General features: G+C 75.0%; 1 protein-coding gene across 1 annotated transcript in view; it reads left to right on the plus strand.

Moving 5' to 3' along the window:
• The first annotated feature begins 6,700 nt into the window (after nt 1-6,700).
• The window catches only part of PLEC (plectin), a 70,859-nt gene continuing 55,492 nt past the window's right edge, over nt 6,701-22,067 (plus strand). The window contains 1 exon segment of the mRNA XM_075728240.1: nt 6,701-6,860. Coding sequence (XP_075584355.1) covers nt 6,701-6,860 — 160 coding nt within the window.

Below are 22,067 nucleotides of genomic sequence, written 5' to 3' on the forward strand. Positions count from 1 at the left end.
CCCCTGCCCCTGACCCTGACCCCTGACCCCTGCCCCCTACCCCGTGCCCCTGCCCCTGCCCCCTGACCCGTGCCCCCTGACCCCTGCCCCTGCCCCTGCCTGCCCCTGCCCCTGCCTGCCCCTGCCCCTGCCCCTGACCCCTGACCCCTGACCCCTGCCCCGTGCCCCTGCCCCTGCCCCCTGCCCCCTGCCCCCTGCCCGTTCTGGTGGTGGGGGCGGGCAGTGCCGGGTGTGGGGTCTGCAGCAGACGGGGTGTGTGGGGCTGGGGGGACGCAGGGGGCCGTGGGAACTGGGGGTCCCGGGGCCGTGGGGCTGGGGGGACAGGGGCTATGGGGCTGGGGGTCCTGGAGCCGTGGGGCTGGGGGGACAGGGGCTATGGGGCTGGGGGTCCTGGAGCCGTGGGGCTGACACGGGGCACTGGGGCGGAAACCCTGGGCGGGCTGGGTGCGCTGGGTGCACTGGGTGCGCTGGGTGCGCTGGGTGCACTGGGTGCGCTGGGTGCGCCGGGTGTGCTGGGCCCGCTGGGTGCGCTGGGCCTGCTGGGTGTGCTGGGCCTGCTGGGCCCATTGGGTGTGCTGGGTGCGCTGGGCCCGCTGGGTGCGCTGGGCCCACTGGGTGTGCTGGGTGCGCTGGGCCCACTGGGTGCACTGGGCCTGCTGGGTGCGCTGGGTGCGCTGGGCCCACTGGGCGCACTGGGTGTGCTGGGTGCGCTGGGTGCGCTGGGCCCACTGGGTGCACTGGGCCTGCTGGGTGCGCTGGGTGCGCTTGGCCCATTGGGTGTGCTGGGTGCGCTGGGCCCACTGGGCGCGCTGGGCCCGCTGGGCCTGCTGGGCCCATTGGGTGCGCTGGGTGCGCTGGGCCCACTGGGTGCGCTGGGTGCGCTGGGCCCACTGGGTGCGCTGGGCCCGCTGGGTGCACTGGGTGCACTGGGCCCGCTGGGCCTGCTGGGTGCGCTGGGCCCGCTGGGTGCGCTGGGTGTGCTGGGTGCGCTGGGTGCACTGGGCCCACTGGGCGCGCTGGCTGCTCTGGGCCCGCTGGGTGCGCTGGGCCCGCTGGGCCTGCTGGGTGCGCTGGGCCCACTGGGTGCGCTGGGCCCGCTGGGTGCACTGGGTGCACTGGGCCCGCTGGGTGCGCTGGGCATGCTGGGTGCACTGGGTGTGCTAGGTGCGCTGGGCACGCTGGGTGCACTGGGTGCGCCGGTCAGGGTTAACCCCTGATGTGCTGGGTGCGCTGGTCACGGTTAACCCCCGACCTGCCGGGTGCAGCAGGCGCAGCAGTCAGGCTTTAACCCCTGATGTGCTGGGTGCACTGGGTGCACTGGTCACGGTTAACCCCTGCCACACTGGGTGCGCTGGGTGCGCTGGGTGCGCTGGTCACAGTTAACCCCCGACCTGCCGGATGCAGTGGGTGCAGTGGTCAGGGGTAACCCTTTCCATGCTGGGTGCGCTGGGTGCAGTGGGCACAGTGGGTGTGCTGGTCAGGGTTAACCCCTGATGTGCCGGGTGCAGTGGGTGCAGTGGGTGCAGTGGTCAGGGTTAACCCCTGCCACACTGGGTTCGCTGGGTGCGCTGGTCAGCGTTAACCCCTGATGTGCCGGGTGCGCTGGGCCCACTGGGTGCGCTGGGTGCACTGGGTGTGCTGGGCGCAGTGGGTGCACTGGTCAACGTTAACCCTTACCACACTGGGTGCGCTGGTTACGGTTCACCCCTGACCTGCCGGGTGCAGTGGGTGCACTGGGTGCACTGGTCAGGGTTAACCCCTGCCATGCCAGGTGCAGCAGGCGCAGCAGTCAGGCTTTAACCCCTGATGTGCCGGGTGCAGCGGACGCAGCGAGTGCAGCGGTCAGCGTTAACCCTTTCCCTGCTGGGTGCAGTGGGCGCAGTGGGTGCAGTGGGTGCAGTGGTCAGCGTTAACCCTTTCCATGCTGGGTGCAGTGGGTGCAGCAGTCAGGGTTAACCCCTGATGTGCTGGGTGCAGCAGGTGCAGTGCGTGCAGCAGTCAGCATTGACCCTTTCCCTGACGGGTGCAGCAGTCAGGGTTAACCCTTTCCGTGCTGGGCACAGTGGGTGCAGCGGGCACAGCGGGTGCAGCAGTCAGGCTTAACCCTTTCCCCGCTGGGTGCAGCGGGTGCAGTGGGCACAGTGGGTGCAGTGGGTGCAGCGGATGCAGCAGATGCAGCAGGTGCAGCAGATGCAGTGACCGGCGTTAACCCTTTCCCTGTTGGGTGCAGTGGGCGCAGTGGGCACAGCGGGTGCTGTGGGTGCAATGGTCAGGCTTAACCCTTTCCCTGCCGGGTGCAGCGGGTGCAGCGGGCGCAGTGGGCCCAGCGGGTGCAGTGGATGCAGCAGGTGCAGCGGGCCCAGTGGGTGCAGTGGATGCAGTGGGTGCAGCGGGTGCAGCAGGTGCAGTGGATGCAGTGGACGCAGCAGGTGCAGCGGGCTCAGTGGGTGCAGCGGGAGCAGTGGATGCAGCGGGTGCAGTGGGTGCAGTGGACGCAGCGGGCCCAGCGGGTGCATTGGGCGCAGCAGGTGCAGCGGATGCAGTGGATGCAGCGGGCGCAGCGGGTGCAGTGGGCCCAGTGGATGCAGCGGGTGCAGAGGATGCAACGGGCACAGTGGGTGCAGTGGGTGCAGTGGATGCAGCGGGCGCGGTGGGTGCAGCGGACGCAGCGGGCGCAGCGGATGCAGTGGGTGCGGTGGATGCAGCGGATGCAGCGGATGCAGCGGGTGCGGTGGATGCAGTGGATGCAGTGGGCGCAGCGGGTGCAGCGGGCGCAGCGGGTGCGGTGGATGCAGTGGATGCAGCGGGCACAGTGGGTGCAGCGGGTGCAGCGGGTGCGGTGGATGCAGTGGATGCAGCGGGCGCAGCGGGTGCAGCGGACGCAGCGGGTGCAGCGGACGCAGCGGGTGCGGTGGATGCAGCGGACGCAGCGGGTGCGGCGGATGCAGCGGGTGCGGCGGATGCAGCGGGCGCAGCGGACGCAGCAGGCGCAGCGTGCGCAGCGCTCAGCATTAACCCCTTCCCCGCCGGGCGCCCCCGCGGCTCCCGTTCCCCCCCCGCTGCAGCGGCCCCGCGGGCGGGCGGGGGCGCGGGTGGGAGGCCGAGATAGGCGCGCGCTCCGCTCCCCACCCCCACCCCGCCCCGCCCCCCGCCCCCCCCCGCCTGCCGGGCCCCGCCGCGCCGCTGCGGATCCGGTGCCGGTGCGGGTGCGGGTCCCGGTCCCGGTGCGGGTCCCGGTGCCGGTGCCCCCCGCCGCGGGTGCAGCCCCCCCGGTCATGCCCGCCCGGAGACCCCCGGGGCTCAGCGCGGCGCTCGGTGAGTGCGGGCGGGCGGCGGGGGCCGGGCCACGCCTGGGGACCCCCCCGGACCCCCCCGGACCCCCCCGGACCCCCACACCCCCCCCCCCTTTCCGTGGGGCCGGGGACCGGCTGGGGGGGCGGGGGGGGCTGCGGGGGGGCGGGGGAGGGGGGGCTGCAGGAGCCGGGGGGGCTGTGGGGTGCAGGATGGGGGGGCTGTGGGGTGCGGGGGGGGGGGCTGTGGGGTGCGGGGGGGGGTCCGTGGGGTGCAGTTTGGGGGTCGGTGCTGCAGGAGCCGTAGGGTCTGTGGGGTGCAGGGTGGGGGCTGTGGGGTGCAGGGGGGGGCTGTGGGGTGCGGTTTGGGGGGCTCGGTGGGGGCTGTGGGGTGCAGGGGGGGGCTGTGGGGTGCAGTTTGGGGGGCTCGGTGGGGGCTGTGGGGTGCAGGGGGGGGCTGTGGGGTGCAGGGTGGGTGTGTGGGGTGCGGGGTGGGTGTGTGGGGTGCAGGATGGGGGCTCTGTGGGGTCTGTGGGGTGCAGTTTGGGGGGCTCTGTGCTGTGGGGGCTGTGGGGTGCAGGAGGGGGCTGTGGGGTGCAGGATGGGGGCTCTGTGGGGGCTGTGGGGTGCAGGGGGGGGCTGTGGGGTGCGGTTTGGGGGGCTCTGTGCTGCAGGAGCATCAGGTCCGGGGGTGCAGCCCCCCGCCCCCCCCCTCAGCACCGACCACCCCCCGGTTGGTGCTGCAGGAGCCGTGGGGGCTGTGGGGTGCAAGGGGGGGGTCTGTGGGGTCTGTGGGGTGCAAGGGGGGGTCTGTGGGGTGCAGGTAGGGGTCTGTGGGGTCTGTGGGGTGCAGGTAGGGGTCTGTGGGGTCTGTGGGGTGCAAGGGGGGGTCTGTGGGGTGCAGGTAGGGGTCTGTGGGGTCTGTGGGGTGCAGGTAGGGGTCTGTGGGGTCTGTGGGGTGCAAGGGGGGGGTCTGTGGGGTGCAGGTAGGGGTCTGTGGGGGCTGTGGGGTGCAGGTAGGGGTCTGTGGGGGCTGTGGGGTGCAAGGGGGGGGTCTGTGGGGTGCAGGTAGGGGTCTGTGGGGGCTGTGGGGTGCAGGTAGGGGTCTGTGGGGGCTGCGGGGTGCAGGTAGGGGTCTGTGGGGTCTGTGGGGTGCAAGGGGGGGGTCTGTGGGGTGCAGGTAGGGGTCTGTGGGGGCTGTGGGGTGCAGGGTGGGGTCTGTGGGGGCTGTGGGGTGCAGTTTGGGGGGGTGTCTGTGCTGTGAGGTGTGTGGGGTGCAGGTTGGGGGCCAGTGCTGTGGGGGCTGTGGGGTGCAGGGGGGGTCTGTGGGGTCTGTGGGGTGCAGGGGGGGTCTGTGGGGTGCGGGGGGGTATCTGTGGGGTCTGTGGGGTGCAGGGGGGGTCTGTGGGGTCTGTGGGGTGCAGTCTGGGGGGTCTGTGGGGTGCAGGGGGGGTCGGCGCTGCAGGAGCCGTGGGGTCTGGGGGCGCGGGGGGCTGTGCCGGGGGGCTGTGCCGGGGGGGTGCATGGGGCAGGGGGTGCTGGGGGGTGCTGGGGGTGCGGGGGGCGTTGGGGGGCGGCTCCGGCTGCGGCTCCGCGGGGGGGGGCAGCGCGGGGGGTGCGGGGCCGGGGGTGCGGGGCCGGCGTGGGTGACGGAGCCGGTGAGTCAGGCACGGGCACAGCGCCGCGCGCCCCACGCTCACCCCACACGCGTGGGCCCACGCCGGCTCGCCCCACGCGCCTGCCCCACTGCCTGCCCCACATGCACCTGCCCCACACGCCTGCCCCTCACACCTGCCCCACGCACCTGCCCCACACACCTGCCCCACACACCTGCCCCACGCACCTGCCCCACACACCTGCCCCAAACACCTGCCCCACACGCCTGCCCCACACACCTGCCCCGTGCACCTGCCCCACACACCTGCCCCACACACCTGCCCCATGCACCTGCCCCACACGCCTGCCCCACTGCCTGCCCCACGCGCCTGCCCCACACGCCTGCCCCACGCACCTGCCCCATGCACCTGCCCCACGTGCCTGCCCCACTGCCTGCCCCACATGCACCTGCCCCACACACCTGCCCCACATGCTTGCCCCACACACCTGCCCCATGCACCTGCCTCACACGCCTGCCCCACACACCTGCCCCAGGCACCTGCCCCACACACCTGCCCCACACGCCTGCCCCATGCACCTGCCCCACGCACCTGCCCCACACGCCTGCCCCCACACCTGCCCCCACGCCTGCCCCACACGCCTGCCCCACGCACCTGCCCCATGCACCGGCCCCACGCACCTGCCCCACATGCCTGCCCCACGCCTGCCCCATGTGCCTGCCCCACTGCCTGCCCCACATGCCTGCCCCACGCACCTGCCCCATGCACCTGCCCCACGCACCTGCCCCACATGCCTGCCCCACTGCCTGCCCCACTGCCTGCCCCACTGCCTGCCCCACGCTCCGGCGCTTGGCCGGGGGTGCCGGGGTCCAGGCTGGCTCCGCTCCCGGTCCCAGCCGCGGCCGCTCGGGGGCCGGGCACCTTCTGGAAGGGTTTTGGCTAAAATGGCCGAGCCACGGGGGCCAGGAGAAAATTCTCCTCCTGTGCCGGCACCCGCTGCCGGTGGCGTGCCGCCGCGCGTCGGCACGAGCCGCTGCAAGCAGCGGGGCCGGTGCAGCCGCCGGCTTCGCGGCTCCGGCAAATGGCGCCTGGGCAGCAGCAGCAGCGACCCCGGGGGGCTCGGCCGGGCCGGGGGGCTCAGCCGGGAAAACCGAGGCGGCCGGCGGAACCGCGGGCAGCTCGCGGCCGTGCCACGCATGGCGGCAGCGAGATGGCGGAGGCGGGATGGCGGCGGCATCCACGCCGCCGCCGGCTCCGACGCGCGGTTTCGCTTGGCAACCTCCGCCACGCTCCCGCCGGGAGCGCTCCCGGCACGGGGCCATGGCCGGCGCCGTGGGGCCGGTGTCCCCGTTGCCGGCACCGGACCGGCGCGCCGGCTCCTCATCCGCCCCAGCCGTGGCCGCGGCTCCGTCCTCCCCGCTCCCCGCTGCCCGGCGTCGCCGCAGCCCCCCGCCCGCTGCTGCCCTTTGCCATGGGGACCGGGGCCTCGGCAGCGGCGAGCGGCACGGCACCGGCGCACGGACCCCGTTCCCTCGCCCGCACGAGGCCTCGGCCGGGCGCCGGGCGCGGTGGGGCCCATGGCGATCACCGGGAAGCCCTCGGTGCCGCCGCAGGGCCGGGCGCGGTGCCGGGAACCCGGCGCCAGGTGGTAGCCGGGGCGGTTGGGGCGCGCCCGAAGGCCTGGGCGCGGCCTTCGCCGGTGCCGGCGAAAGGCAGAAGCGGGCGCCGGGGTCGCCTGACGCCGTCCTTCTGCCGCAGGAGCCGAGGGCGGCCAGGTGCCGGCAGCCGGCGGCGATGGCGGAGGAGAGCTCGAGCGGCGGCAGCGGCTCCCCCGGCGCCGGGGACACGCTGCCCTGGAACCTGGCCAAGCACCAGCGCTCCAAGCGCGCCAAGGCGGCCGCCGGCAACGGGACGGTGCTGGACCCCGCCGAGAGGGCCGTCATCCGCATCGCAGGTAGGGCCGGCGGCGGGCGCCGCGCCGGGGGCCGGGGTCTCGTCTCCCGTGGGGCGCCGGGGATTGGGGTTGGGGGTGGGGGGGGGGGTCCCTGCGAGCCGGGAGCCGTCGCCGTGGGCCCCACGGCCGCCCCACTGCCGGCGGGGACGCGGGGATCCCCGGCACCGCGCGCCGGCGCGTCCGCGCGCCGGCGTGGGGCGGTGACGCCGGGGAGGGGGCAGGCGCCCAGGACCCCCGGCCGGTGCGCGGCCACGGCCCCACGCAGCCCTCGCCGTGGGGCAGGGGGGTGCCCGGGGGGCAGGTGAAGCCCCCCGGGACCAGGGGGGTCCCAGGGCGGGGCCGGCGTGGGCGGCGCTGGGGTGCGGTGCCTGGCTGTGCCGGAGGCGTCCGGAGGGCCGTGGGGCGGCCGTGGGGCGATGCTGTGAGGCACGGATGTGGGGCGATGCTGTGGGGCAGCCATGGGGCAATGCCATGGGGCACAGGCATGGGGTGATGCTGTGGGGCGGCCATGGGGCGATGCTGTGGGGCACAGATGTGGGGCGATGTCGTGGGGTGATGCCATGGGGCAGCCATGGGGTGATGCCATGGGGCACAGGCGTGGGGTGATGCTGTGGGGCAGCCACAGGGTGATGCCATGGGGCACAGGCGTGGGGTGATGCTGTGGGGCAGCTGTGGGGCGATGCCGTGGGGCAATGCCATGGGGCAGATGTTGGTCAATGATGCTGTGGGGCGATGCCGTGGGGCACAGGTGTGGGGAGATGCTGTGGGGCAGCCATGGGGTGATGCTGTGGGGTGATGCTGTGGGGCACAGATGTGGGGCGATGTCGTGGGGTGATGCCATGGGGCAGCCATGGGGTGATGCCATGGGGCACAGGCGTGGGGTGATGCTGTGGGGCAGCTGTGGGGCGATGCCGTGGGGCAATGCCATGGGGCAGATGTTGGTCAATGATGCTGTGGGGCGATGCTGTGGGGCGATGCCGTGGGGCACAGGTGTGGGGAGATGCTGTGGGGCAGCCATGGGGTGATGCTGTGGGGTGATGCTGTGGGGCACAGGTGTGGGGCGATGCCGTGGGGCACAGGCATGGGGTGATGCCACAGGGCAGCCGTGGGGCGATGCCATGGGGCACAGGTGTGGGGTGATGCCATGGGGCAATGCCGTGGAGCTATGCCATGGGGCACAGGCATGGGGCGATGCCGTAGGGCACAGGTGTGGGGTGATGCCATGGGGCAGCCGTGGGGCGATGCCGTAGGGCACAGGTGTGGGGTGATGCCATGGGGCAATGCCGTGGAGCTATGCCATGGGGCACAGGCATGGGGTGATGCCACAGGGCAGCCGTGGGGTGATGCCATGGGGCAGCCGTGGGGCGATGCCGTAGGGCACAGGTGTGGGGTGATGCCATGGGGCAGCCGTGGGGCGATGCCGTAGGGCACAGGTGTGGGGTGATGCCATGGGGCAGCCGTGGGGCGATGCCGTAGGGCACAGGTGTGGGGTGATGCCATGGGGCAGCCGTGGGGCGATGCCGTGGGGCGATGCCGTGGGGCACAGGCGTGGCTGGGAGCCCTGTGCTGGGCCTGGGAGCCAAGGGCCGGCACCGTGGCCGGGAGCTGTGCCGGGGACGGGATGGCGGTGCCGCCGTGGGGAATGCCGTGCCGTGCCGTGCCGTGCCGTGTTGCGCCACGCTGTGCCATGTTGTGCCACGCCGTGCCGTGTGCTCCCGTGCCGTGCCGTGCCACACCATGCTGTCCCATGCCACGCCGTGCCGTGCTGTGCTGTCCCGTGCCGTGCTGTGCCGTGCTGTGCCGTGCCGTGTTGTGCCATGCTGTGCCATGTTGTCCCACGCCATGCTGTGCGCTCCTGTGCCGTGGTGTCCCGTGCCATGCCGTGCTGCGCCGTGCGGTCCCGTGCCGTGCCGTGTTGTGCCACGCCGTGCCACGTTGTGCCATGCTGTGCCATGCCGTGCGGTCCCGTGCCGTGCCGTGTTGTGCCACGCCGTGCCACGTTGTGCCATGCCGTGCCATGCCGTGCGGTCCCGTGCCGTGCCGTGTTGTGCCACGCCGTGCCACGTTGTGCCATGCTGTGCCATGCCGTGCCATGCCGTGCCGTGTTGTGCCACACCGTGCCACGTTGTGCCATGCCGTGCCATGCCGTGCTGCGCCATGCGGTCCCGTGCCGTGCCGTGTTGTGCCACGCCGTGCCACATTGTGCCATGCCGTGCCATGCGGTCCCATGCCGTGCCGTGTTGTGCCACACCGTGCCACGTTGTGCCACGCCGCGCCATGCCGCGCCATGCCGTGCCATGCGGTCCCGTGCCGTGCGGTCCCGTGCCGTGCTGCGCCGCAGGTGCCCGTCGGGTGCCCAGGGTGCCCCTGCGTGGCCGTGTCCCTGTGGCCATGTCCCCGGGCTGTCCCCGTGCACCCAGGACGTGTCCCCAGCATGTTCCTGTGGCACCCAAGAGGCATCCCCGGGGTGTCCCCGCAGCACCCGGGCCGTGTCCCCAGGGTGTCCTGGCACGGCCGTGTCCCTGCAGCACCCAGGACGTGTCCCCAGGCTGTCCCCTGCAGCATCCGAGAAACGTCCCTGGGGTGTCCCTGCGTGGCCGTGTCCCCAGGGTGTCCCCGCAATGCCCAGGACGTGTCCCTGGGGTGTCTCTGCGTGGCCGTGGCCATGTGGCCGTGTCCCCAAGGTGTCCCGGCACGGCCGTGTCCCTGGGCTGTCCCTGCAGCACCCAGGACGTGTCCCCAGGCTGTCCCCTGCAGCATCCGAGAAACGTCCCCAGGGTGTCCCTGCGTGGCCGTGTCCCTGCAGCACCCAGGACGTGTCCACGGGGTGTCCCTGCATGGCCGTGGCCATGTGGCCGTGTCCCCAAGGTGTCCCTGCACGGCCGTGTCCCCAGGGTGTCCCCGCAATGCCCAGGACGTGTCCACGGGGTGTCCCTGCGTGGCCATGGCCATGTGGCCGTGTCCCCAGGGTGTCCCTGCGTGGCCGTGTCCCTGCAGCACCCGGGCCACGTCCCCGGGGTGTCCCCACAGCGCCCAAGATGTGTCCCTGGGGTGTCCCCGCAATGCCCAGGACGTGTCCCCGGGCTGTCCCCGTGGCACCCAGGCCACGTCCCCAAGGTGCCCCCGCGTGGCCGTGTCCCTGCGGCACCCAGGACGTGTCCCCAGCATGTCCCTGCGTGGCCGTGTCCGTGTGGCCGTGTCCCCGGGCTGTCCCTGCAGCACCCAGGACACGTCCCCGGGCTGTCCCCGTGCACCCAGGCCACGTCCCCGGGGGTCCCCGTGCACCCAGGACACGTCCCCGGGGGTCCCCACAGCACCCAGGACACGTCCCCGGGGGTCCCTGTGCACCCAGGACACGTCCCCGGGGGTCCCCGCGCACCCAGGACACGTCCCCGGGGGTCCCCGTGCACCCAGGACACGTCCCCGGGGGTCCCCGCGCACCCAGGACACGTCCCCGGGGGTCCCCGCAGCACCCAGGACACGTCCCCGGGGGTCCCCCTGCACCCAGGACACGTCCCCGGGGGTCCCCACAGCACCCAGGACACGTCCCCGGGGGTCCCCGTGCACCCAGGACACGTCCCCGGGGGTCCCCCTGCACCCAGGACACGTCCCCGGGGGTCCCCGCGCACCCAGGACACGTCCCCGGGGGTCCCCGCGCACCCAGGACACGTCCCCGGGGGTCCCCACGGCACCCAGGACACGTCCCCGGGGGTCCCCACAGCACCCAGGACACGTCCCCGGGGGTCCCCGTGCACCCAGGACACGTCCCCGGGGGTCCCCCTGCACCCAGGACACGTCCCCGGGGGTCCCCGCGCACCCAGGACACGTCCCCGGGGGTCCCCGCAGCACCCAGGGCACGTCCCCGGGGGTCCCCGCAGCACCCAGGACACGTCCCCGGGGGTCCCCCTGCACCCAGGACACGTCCCCGGGGGTCCCCACAGCACCCAGGACACGTCCCCGGGGGTCCCCGTGCACCCAGGACACGTCCCCGGGGGTCCCCCTGCACCCAGGACACGTCCCCGGGGGTCCCCGCGCACCCAGGACACGTCCCCGGGGGTCCCCGCGCACCCAGGACACGTCCCCGGGGGTCCCCGCGCACCCAGGACACGTCCCCGGGGGTCCCCACAGCACCCAGGACACGTCCCCGGGGGTCCCCGTGCACCCAGGACACGTCCCCGGGGGTCCCCCTGCACCCAGGACACGTCCCCGGGGGTCCCCGCGCACCCAGGACACGTCCCCGGGGGTCCCCGCGCACCCAGGACACGTCCCCGGGGGTCCCCACGGCACCCAGGACACGTCCTCGGGGGTCCCCGCAGCACCCAGGCCACGTCCCCGGGGGTCCCCGTGCACCCAGGACACGTCCCCGGGGGTCCCCACAGCACCCAGGACACGTCCCCCGGGGGTCCCTGTGCACCCAGGACACGTCCCCGGGGGTCCCCACAGCACCCAGGACACGTCCCCGGGGGTCCCCGCGCACCCAGGACGCGTCCCCGGGGGTCCCCACGCACCCAGGACACGTCCCCGGGGGTCCCCACAGCACCCAGGACACGTCCCCGGGGGTCCCCGTGCACCCAGGACACGTCCCCGGGGGTCCCCACAGCACCCAGGACACGTCCCCGGGGGTCCCCGTGCACCCAGGACACGTCCCCGGGGGTCCCCGCGCACCCAGGACACGTCCCCGGGGGTCCCCCTGCACCCAGGACACGTCCCCGGGGGTCCCCACGGCACCCAGGACACGTCCCCGGGGGTCCCCGCAGCACCCAGGGCACGTCCCCGGGGGTCCCTGCGCACCCAGGACACGTCCCCGGGGGTCCCCGCAGCACCCAGGACACGTCCCCGGGGGTCCCCGCAGCACCCAGGACACGTCCCTGGGGGTCCCCCTGCACCCAGGACACGTCCCCGGGGGTCCCCGTGCACCCAGGACATGTCCCCGGGGGTCCCCCTGCACCCAGGCCACGTCCCCGGGGGTCCCCACAGCACCCAGGACACGTCCCCGGGGGTCCCCGTGCACCCAGGACACGTCCCCGGGGGTCCCCACAGCACCCAGGACACGTCCCCGGGGGTCCCCGCGCACCCAGGACACGTCCCCGGGGGTCCCCGTGCACCCAGGCCACGTCCCCGGGGGTCCCCGCGCACCCAGGCCACGTCCCCGGGGGTCCCCACAGCACCCAGGACACGTCCCCGGGGGTCCCCGTGCACCCAGGACACGTCCCCGGGGGTCCCCACAGCACCCAGTGTCCCCCCACGCAGCGCCCAGCGCGTCCCCGTGGGGCACCCAATGTCCCCCCCCCACAGCGCCCCACGAGTCCCCATGGCACACCCAGTGTCCCCCCTGGGTGCCCCACATCCCCCCATGGGGTGCCCCACATCCCCCCAGGTGCCCCACATCCCCCATGGGTGCCCCCTGTCCCGTGGGTGCCCCCTGTCCCCCCTGGGTGCCCCACATCCCCCCATGGGGTGCCCCACATCCCCCCTGTGCCCCACATCCCCCATGGGGTGCCCCACATCCCCCCTGTGCCCCACGTCCCCCCATGGGGTGCCCCACATCCCCCCTGTGCCCCACATCCCCCCTGTGCCCCACGTCCCCCCATGGGGTGCCCCACATCCCCCCTGTGCCCCACATCCCCCCTGTGCCCCACATCCCCCATGGGGTGCCCCACATCCCCCCTGTGCCCCACGTCCCCCCATGGGGTGCCCCACATCCCCCCTGTGCCCCACATCCCCCCTGTGCCCCACGTCCCCCCATGGGGTGCCCCACATCCCCCCTGTGCCCCACATCCCCCATGGCGTGCCCCACATCCCCCCTGTACCCCACATCCCCCCCTGGGGTGCCCCACGCTCCCCCCGGGGTGCCCCATGTCCCCCAGGTGCCCCACACCCCCCCATGGGTGCCCCACATCCCCCCATGGGTGCCCCCCATCCCCCAGGTGCCCCACATCCCCCATGGGGTGCCCCACATCCCCCATAGGGAGCCCCACATCCCCCCATGGGGTGCCCCACGTCCCCCATGGGGTGCCCCACACCCCCCCATGGGTGCCCCACGCCCCCCCTCTGGGGTGCCCCACACCCCCCCATGGGTGCCCCCCATCCCCCATGGGGTGCCCCACATCCCCCCATGGGGTGCCCCACATCCCCCATAGGGAGCCCCACATCCCCCCATGGGGTGCCCCACACCCCCCCATGGGGTGCCCCACATCCCCCCCATGCCCCACGTCCCCCCATGGGGTGCCCCACATCCCCCATAGGGAGCCCCACATCCCCCCATGGGGTGCCCCACGTCCCCCAGGTGCCCCACATCCCCCATGGGGAGCCCCACATCCCCCCATGGGTGCCCCCCGTCCCGTGGGTGCCCCCCGTCCCCCCCGGGTGCCCCACGCCCCCCCGCACGCCCCACACCCCGGGCTATTTCGGTGTGGGGCGGGCCCGCGGCGCGGGTTGGGTTTCGGCTTTGGGGCGCTATATTTAGGGCTGACGAAGCTGCGGCCTGTGGGGCTGGCGTCGCCTGGGCCCCACTGGCCCTGTGGGGCGCCCAGCCGTGCCGTGGGGCAGGGCTGGGGGGCAGCCCCATGGTTGGGACGGGACCCCGGCGCGGGGGCCCTGGGGGGCCCTGGGGGGCCGTGGGGGGCCGTGGGGGGCTGTGGGGGGCCGCGGCGGGGGTGTCTGGGACGGTGGCAGCTGGGGCGGATTTGGGAGCTTTAAAAATACCCTGTGCCCTCACCGGGCCGGCAGCTGGGGGGCGGCCCCACGGCGGCCCACGGCGGCCCCACGGTGGCCCCAGCCCCACTGCGGCTCCGGGGAGCTGGGGCAGGGCCCGGGGGTCTCTGTGTGGGGCAGCGCCGTGGGCGGTGCCGCATCCCTGGACCCTCGGGGGGGTGTGGGGGGCTCCGGTCTGCCCCATGGCCCCGTGGGGTGCCGTGGCCCCATAGGGTGCCGTGCCCCATGGGGGTGCTCTGCCCCATAGAGTGACCATGCCCCGTGGGGTGCTGTGCCCCATAGGGTGCCGTGCCCCATGGGGGTGCTCTGCCCCATAGAGTGACCATGCCCTGTGGGGTGCTGTGGCCTGTGGGGTGCTGTGCCCCATAGAGTGACCATGCCCGTGGGGTGCTGTGCCCCATAGGGTGCCGTGTGCCCCATGGGGTGCTCTGCCCCATAGAGTGGCCATGCCCTGTGGGGTGCTGTGCCCCATAGAGTGCCGTGCCCCATAGAGTGACCAAGCCCTGTGGGGTGCTGTGCCCCATGGGGTGCTGTGCCCCATAGGGTGACCAGAGCCCGTGGGAATGCCGTGCCCCATAGGGTGCTGTGCCCCATAGGGTGACAGAGCCCGTGGGAATGCCGTGCCCCATAGGGTGCCGTGCCCCATAGGGTGCCGTGCCCCATAGAGTGCCGTGCCCATAGGGTGACCAGAACCCGTGGGAATGCCGTGCCCCATAGAGTGCCGTGCCCCATAGAGTGCTGTGCCCCATAGGGTGCCGTGCCCCATAGGGTGACCAGAGCCCGTGGGAATGCCGTGCCCCATAGGGTGCCGTGCCCCATAGAGTGCTGTGCCCCATAGGGTGCCATGCCCCATAGGGTGCTGTGCCCCATAGGGTGCCGTGCCCCATAGGGTGACCAGAACCCGTAGGAATGCCGTGCCCCATAGGGTGCCGTGCCCCATAGGGTGACCAGAGCCTGTGGGAATGCTGTGCCCCATAGGGTGCCGTGCCCCATAGGGTGCCGTGCCCCATAGAGTGCCATGCCCCATAGGGTGACCGCAGCCCGTGGGAATGCCGTGCCCCATGGGAATGCCGTGCCCCATAGGGTGCCGTGGGCCGGCAGCCCCGTGGGGCGTCGGGGCGGCGTCCGGCTGTTCCTTTAGGCTTGGGCGGGCTGGAATGTCCCGCCGTGTCCCGTGTCCGTGTCCGTGTCCCGCTGGGCTGTGCAGCGGCCGGACACGCCGGACACGCCGGACACGGCCACGGCCACGGCCACGGCCACGGACGCGCCGGCAGCCCCCGGCCCTCGCCCACCGCCACCATGGCCACCTACGACCTGGGGCGCCTGCCCCCCAACCCCGAGGAGCAGGACTTCATCCAGGCCTACGAGGACGTGCGGGAGCGCTACAAAGGTTGCCCGCGCCCCACGGCGGCTGCCCCACGGCGGGGCCGGGCTATGGGGCGAGCCCGGGGGGCAGCCGGTGCCGGCGGGGGCAGCGGGCAAGGCTCGGCGGTCATTGCCATAATAGGGCACGGCAGGCGCTGCCAAGGCCCTGCCAGCACCCGGCTCGGCCTCGCCGGGGGCACCGCCGGGGGCCGGCTCCGGCACCGGGCAGGGGGACCCCTCAGGGACCCCCTGGGTGCCCCCCGGCTGCCCCCTTCCCTGGGCTGCGGGTGGGAGCCGTGGGGCAGAGCCGTGGGGCAGAGCCGTGGGGCAGCCCCGTGCCAGGCTCGCGGCGTGGACGGGCGAGGGGGTCGGTGCCCACGGCGTGTGGGGCGGCGTGTGGGGCGGCGTGTGGGGCGGGGGGCTCGGCGCCGCGGGCCGGAGGGGGCAGCTTGGGGGGCTGGGGGGGCGCGGCGGGGGTGGCGGGGACGGGGCGGGAGCCGGTGCGCGGCGGGCGGTGGCGGCGGTGGCGGCGGTGGCGGCGGTGGCATTGGCGGCCGCCCCGGTCGCCGCGGTGCCCCCGGGGCTGACCCATGGATGTGGGGGGCCAGGGTGGTCCCGTGTGGGGCCGGCAGCCCCCCGCCGCCCGCCCGCGCCCTGGCAGGGGGAGACGGAGCTGCCCGTGCCCTGCACCCTGCTGCACCCTGCACCCCGCTGCACCCCACCCCCTGCACCCCCTGCACCCTGCTGCACCCTGCTGCACCCCACACCCTGCCTGCACCCACCACTGCCCCCTGCACCCCCTGCCCGCAACCTGCACCCTGCACCCACCACTGCCCCCTGCCTGCTCCTGCCTGCACCCTGCCCGCACCCTGCACCCTGCAACCCTGCCTGCACCCACCACTGCCCCCTGCCTGCTTCTGCCTGCGCCCTGCTGCACCCTGCTGCACCCTGCTGCCTGCACCCTGCTGCACCCTGCCTGCCCTGCACCCTGCACCCACCCTGCCCGCACCCTGCACCCCCTGCACCCTGCTGCACCCTGCACCCTGCTGCACCCTGCACCCACCACTGCACCCTGCCTGCACCCTGCCCTGCCCACGCCCTGCCTGCACCCTGCTGCACCCTGCTGCACCCTGCCTGCACCCTGCACCCTGCCCGCACCCTGCACCCCCTGCACCCTACTGCACCCTGCACCCTGCTGCACCCTGCTGCACCCTGCACCCACCACTGCACCCTGCACCCTGCCTGCACCCTGCTGCACCCTGCTGCACCCTGCTGCACCCTGCCTGCACCCTGCACCCTGCACCCCCTGCACCCTACTGCACCCTGCACCCTGCTGCACCCTGCTGCACCCTGCACCCACCACTGCGCCCTGCCCCCTGCCTGCACCCTGCACCCTGCTGTACCCTGCACCCTGCCTGCACCCGGCCATGGCACGAGGGCGGCGTGGGGTGAGCGCCGGTTTGGTGCCCGCGGCACCACGGGAGGGCTGCGTGCGTTCGTGCGTGCACATGTCCGTGCACACGCGTGTGTCGACGCGTGCGTGCGTGCCGCCGGTCCCCGCCGCCCCGGTGCCGTTCGGTGCCGTGGGCCCCGCGGCGCAGGTTGGGGTGCCCGGCTGCGGCACAGCCCGGCGCGGCCGCCGGTGCCAGGTTTGGGCGGGCTGGGACGGGGTCGAAGCTCCTCGGCCGTGCCGGCGGCTGCGGGGCAGCCGGCGGGGAGTGGGGACGCGCGGGGGTCCCCGGCACCTGGCAGCTCCGCCGGGACCGGTGCCACCGCCGCGTGCCGGCCATGAGCCACCGGAGCCGCGCGCGACGCAAGGCCCAGCGAGAGCGGCTTTGCCGGGGGGCACGGCCTGCACCGGCAGCACCGACGTCGTGCCGCGGCGGGGGCTGGCGGCAGCCGGGCGAGGGCACGCGCCGTCCCGGTGAACGCGGCGCGGCGGGCGGTTGCGCCGCGCCGGCAGCCTGGTGCCGGGCGGGAGCCGGAGGCAGCCGTGGCCGGCGGAGCTCCCCGCGCGACGCCCGGTGTCGTCCGTGGGGGCGGGCAGCGCGGTGCCGGCGTGCCGGGGTGCCAAGGGCCGGCGTCCCCGGGCGAGGCGTGCGGCGGCCGGCCGTGGCGGCGGGCATTTGCCGGGCGGCCTCGTGGCTTCCCGACGAGGGACGTTATCGCCGCGCCATGCCGGCGGCGCGCCCGGCGGCCACCGAAAGCTGGCCGGAGGCCACCGCCGCTGCCGCTACCGCTGCCGGCAACCGGGGCTTTCCGGCCGGGCTCGGCGCGGGCCGGCTTCGCCTGGCGGTGCCCGTGGCGGGGGCAGCCGGACCCCCGGGACCCCCCCCGGTGCCCGCCGGTGGTGCCGGGGGGCTCGGGCCCGGGCTGGCCGGCGGCCGCAGTGCGGCACAGGCCGCGGCGATTCCCGGCAGGGCCCGGCGCTGGCACGGCCAGCATGGCCTCCAGCCGCGTGGCACCGTGCCGGGGGGCCGCCCGCCAGCCCCCCGCTGCTGTGGGGCAGAGCCATGGGGCCGGGGGGGACCCCTGCTGCTGTGGGGCAGAGCTGTGGGGCCGTGGGGGCTGGGGGGGACCCCTGCAGCTGTGGGGCAGAGCCGTGGGGCAGAGCCGTGGGGCTGGGGGGGGACCCCTGCTGCTGTGGGGCAGAGCCGTGGGGCAGAGCCGTGGGGCTGGGGGGGGGGCCCTGCTGCTGTGGGGCAGAGCCGTGGGGCCAGGGGGCTGGGGGGGACCCCGCTGCTGTGGGGCAGAGCTGTGGGGGAGAGCCGTGGGGCAGAGCCGTGGGGCCGGGGGGGCTGGGGGGGGACCCCCGCTGCTGTGGGGCAGAGCTGTGGGGCAGAGCCGTGGGGCCGGGGGGGCTGGGGGGGACCCCTGCTGCCGTGGGGCAGAGCTGTGGGGCTGGGGTCCGGGGGGCTGGGGGGGGCCCCCGCTGCCGTGGGGCAGAGCCGTGGGGCTGGGGGGGGGCTGGGGGGGACCCCCGCTGCTGTGGGGCAGAGCCGTGGGGCAGAGGCCGTGGGGCCGGGGGTCTGGGGGGTGCCGGTGCCCCCCCGCGGTGCCGGCACCTCTGGGGGGGGGCGGGGGTCCCGGCCGGTGCGGGGGGTTGGGGCGGCCCCAGCATGGGGGGGGCTCGGGGCCCCCCGGCTGCCACTGGGCTTCAGCGGGGCGGGGGGCTGTGCTGGGGGGCTGTGCTGGGGGGCTGTGCTGGGGGGGCTGTGCTGGGGGGGGCTGTGCTGGGGGGGGGGCTGTGCTGGGGGGGCTGTGCTGGGGGGCTGTGCTGGGGGGGCTGTGCTGGGGGGGGGGCTGTGCTGGGGGGGGGCTGTGCTGGGGGGGCTGTGCTGGGGGGCTGTGCTGGGGGGGGGCTGTGCTGGGGGGGCTGTGCTGGGGGGCTGTGCTGGGGGGGGGCTGTGCTGGGGGGGGGCTGTGCTGGGGGGCTGTGCTGGGGGGGGGCTGTGGCTGGGGGGGCTGTGCTGGGGGGCTGTGCTGGGGGGCTGTGCTGGGGGGGCTGTGCTGGGGGGGGCTGTGCTGGGGGGGGGCTGTGCTGGGGGGCTGTGCTGGGGGGGGGGCTGTGCTGGGGGGGCTGTGCCGGTGGGGGGGTCTGTGCCGATGGGGGGGGGGGTCTGTGCTGGGGGGGGGGGTCTGTGCCGGTGGGGGGGGGGCTGTGCCGGTGGGGGGGGGCTGTGCCGGTGGGGGGGTCCTGTGCCGGTGGGGGGGGGCTGTGCCGGTGGGGGGGGGTCTGTGCCGATGGGGGGGGGGTCTGTGCTGGGGGGGGGGGTCTGTGCCGTGGGGTCTGTGCCGGTGGGGGGGGTTCTGTGCCGGTGGGGGGGGTCTGTGCCGGTGGGGGGGTCCGTGCCGGTCCGGGGCGGGCGGGTGCGGGCGGGGGTTGCGGGTGGGGGGCGGGGCGGGGGGGGGGCGGTTGGGTCGGGCTGTGCGGGGGGGGGGGCGGGGTCGGCGGGGGGCGGGGGGGTGGCCGCAGCGGCGGGGGGGGGGCGGGGGGGGCGCGGGGCGGGCCGGCGGCCGGGGGCGCGGGGGGAGCGGAGGCAGCGGCCATGGAGGCCTCGCGCTCCATCCAGCACGAGATCCTCTCCCTGAAAGGTACGGGGGGGCGGGGGGGGCGGTCACGTCCCGGGGGGCTCTGACCGCATTCCCGGGGGCTCCGACCCCCACCGCTGCATCCCGGGGGGGTCTGCTCACGTCCCGGGGGGCTCTGACCGCATCCCGGGGGGCTCCGGCTGCATCCTGGGGGCTCTGGCTGCATCCTGGGGGGCTCCGGCTGCATCCCGGGGGTCTCTGGCTGCATCCTGGGGTCTCTGGCTGCATCCCGGGGGGCTCTGGCTGTGTCCTGGGGGTCTCTGGCTGCATCCTGGGGGCTCCGGCTGCGTCCGGGGGTCTCTGGCTCCACCCTGGGGGTCTCTGGCTGCAATCCTGGGGGGCTCTGGGCTGCGTCCCGGGGGTCTCTGGCTCCACCCTGGGGGTCTCTGGCTGCATCCTGGGGGTCTCTGGCTGCATCCCGGGGGGCTCTGGCTGCATCCCAGGGGCTCCGGTCACACCCCGGGGGTCTCCGGCCGCGTCCCTCCTGCGCCCGCATCGGCTCGGCCATGCCGCCGCTGCCCGAGCGGTGGTCGCCCGGTGGTCGCCCGGTGGTCGCCTGGTGGTTGCCCGGTGGTTGCCCGGTGGTCGCCCGGTGGTCGCCCGGTGGTCGCCCGGTGGTTGCCCGGTGGTTGCCCGGTGGTCGCCCGGTGGTCGCCCGCCTCCACGGGGCCGGGGGCTGCCCTGGCATCGCCGTGCCCCTGCCAGGCACCGCCGCACCGGGGGGCACGCACCAGGGGTCTGCACCAGGGATCCGTGCCAGGGGATCCGCACCGGGGATCCGTGCCAGGGATCCATGCCAGGGATCCGTGCCAGGGGATCCGCACCGGGGGTCTGCGCCGGGGGTCTGTGCCAGGGATCCATGCCAGGGGTCTGCACCGGGGGTCTGCACTGGGGGTCTGTGCCAGGGGTCTGCGCCAGGGATCTGTGCCAGGGATCCGTGCCAGGGGATCCGCACCGGGGGTCTGCACCGGGGGTCTGTGCCAGGGGATCCGCACGGGGATCCGTGCCAGGGATCTGTGCCAGGGGATCCGCCCTGGGGATCTGCACCAGGGATCCACACCAGGGATCCACACTGGGGGATCTATGCCATGGGATCCGCACCGGTGATCCGCACCGGGGGTCTGCGCCAGGGGTCTGCACCGGGGATCCGTGCCGGGGGTCTGCACCGGGGATCCACACCGGGGATCCATGCCAGGGGATCCGCACCAGGGATCCACACCAGGGATCCACACCGGGGGTCTGTGCCAGGGGTCTGCGCCGGGGATCCGTGCCAGGGGTCTGCACCGGGGATCCACACCGGGGATCCATGCCAGGGGATCCGCACCAGGGATCCACACCGGGGGTCTGCGCCAGGGGTCTGCGCCGGGGATCCATGCCAGGGATCCATGCCAGGGGTCTGCACTGGGGATCTATGCCAGGGATCCGCACCGGGGATCCGCACCAGGGATCTGCCCTGGGGATCCACACCGGGGGTCTGCACTGGGGGTCTGCACCAGGGATCCACACTGGGGGTCTGCACCAGGGATCCTCCCTGGGGATCCACACCAGGGGTCTGCACTGGGGGTCTGCACCGGGGATCCGTGCCAGGGGTCTGCACTGGGGGTCTGCACCGGGGATCCGCACCAGGGATCTGCCCTGGGCATCCGCACTGGGGGTCCTGCACCAGGGATCTGCACCGGGGATCCGCCCTGGGGATCCACACCGGGGGTCTGCACTGGGGGTCTGCACCGGGGATCCGCGCCAGGGGTCCGCACCAGGGATCTGCCCTGGGGATCCGCACCGGGGGTCCGCACCGGGGCTGCGTGCCGGGGCTGCGTGCCAGGGCTGCGTGCCAGGGCTGCGTGCCAGGGCCTGCGCGCCGCAGAGCCGGGGCGCTGGGCCGTGAGTAACGGGGCGCCGGCGGCTGCCGGTCACGGGGGGTGCTGGCCACCACCGGCCTGGCCCGCGTGCCACCGCGGCGGGCAGGCGGCCACGGCACGGCCAAAGTGGGGGGCTGCCGGCCGTGCCCCCTCCCGCAGAGCCCGGAGGGCACAGTGGGGCGCAGTGGGGTGCAGTGGGGCACAGTGGGGCACGGTGGGGCGCAGTGGGGCACAGTGGGGTGCAGTGGGGCACAGTGGGGTGCAGTGGGGCACGGTGGGGCACGGTGGGGTGCAGTGGGGTGCAGTGGGGTGCAGTGGGGTGCAGTGGGGCACGGTGGGGCATGGTGGGGTGCAGTGGGGCACAGTGGGGTGCAGTGGGGCACGGTGGGGCGCAGTGGGGTGCAGTGGGGCACGGTGGGGCACGGTGGGGCACGGTGGGGCACGGTGGGTGCAGTGGGGCACAGTGGGGTGCAGTGGGGCACGGTGGGGCATGGTGGGGTGCAGTGGGCACAGTGGGGTGCAGTGGGGCACGGTGGGGCATGGTGGGGTGCAGTGTGGCACAGTGGGGCGCAGTGGGGTGCAGTGGGGCACGGTGGGGCACGGTGGGGTGCAGTGGGGCACAGTGGGGCACGGTGGGGCGCAGTGGGGTGCAGTGGGGCACGGTGGGGCGCAGTGGGGCACAGTGGGGTGCAGTGGGGCACGGTGGGGCGCAGTGGGGCACGGTGGGGTGCAGTGGGGCGCAGTGGGGCACGGTGGGGCGCAGTGGGGCACAGTGGGGCACAGTGGGGCACGGTGGGGTGCAGTGGGGCACGGTGGGGTGCAGTGGGGCGCAGTGGGGCACGGTGGGGTGCAGTGGGGCGCAGTGGGGCGCGGTGGGGCACGGTGTGGGGCCGGGACCGGCTGCGGTGGGGCTGGCAGCACCCGGGGTGACTGAGCCGGGGCTGGGTTTGGGGGGGGCACAGCGGTGCCTGGACCCCGGGGTGCACCCAGTGCCCCCCAGAATGCACCCGATGCCCCCCAACATGCACCCAGTGCCCCCCAACATGCACCCAGTGCCCCCCCAACATGCACCCAATGCCCCCCAACATGCACCCAGTGCCCCCCCAACATGCACCCAATGCCCCCCACATGCACCCAATGCCCCCCAACATGCACCCAGTGCCCCCCCAACATGCAC

Source organism: Pelecanus crispus, chromosome 2 (assembly GCF_030463565.1).
Source record: "Pelecanus crispus isolate bPelCri1 chromosome 2, bPelCri1.pri, whole genome shotgun sequence".
In the NCBI taxonomy this organism is placed as follows: Eukaryota; Metazoa; Chordata; class Aves; order Pelecaniformes; family Pelecanidae; genus Pelecanus; species Pelecanus crispus.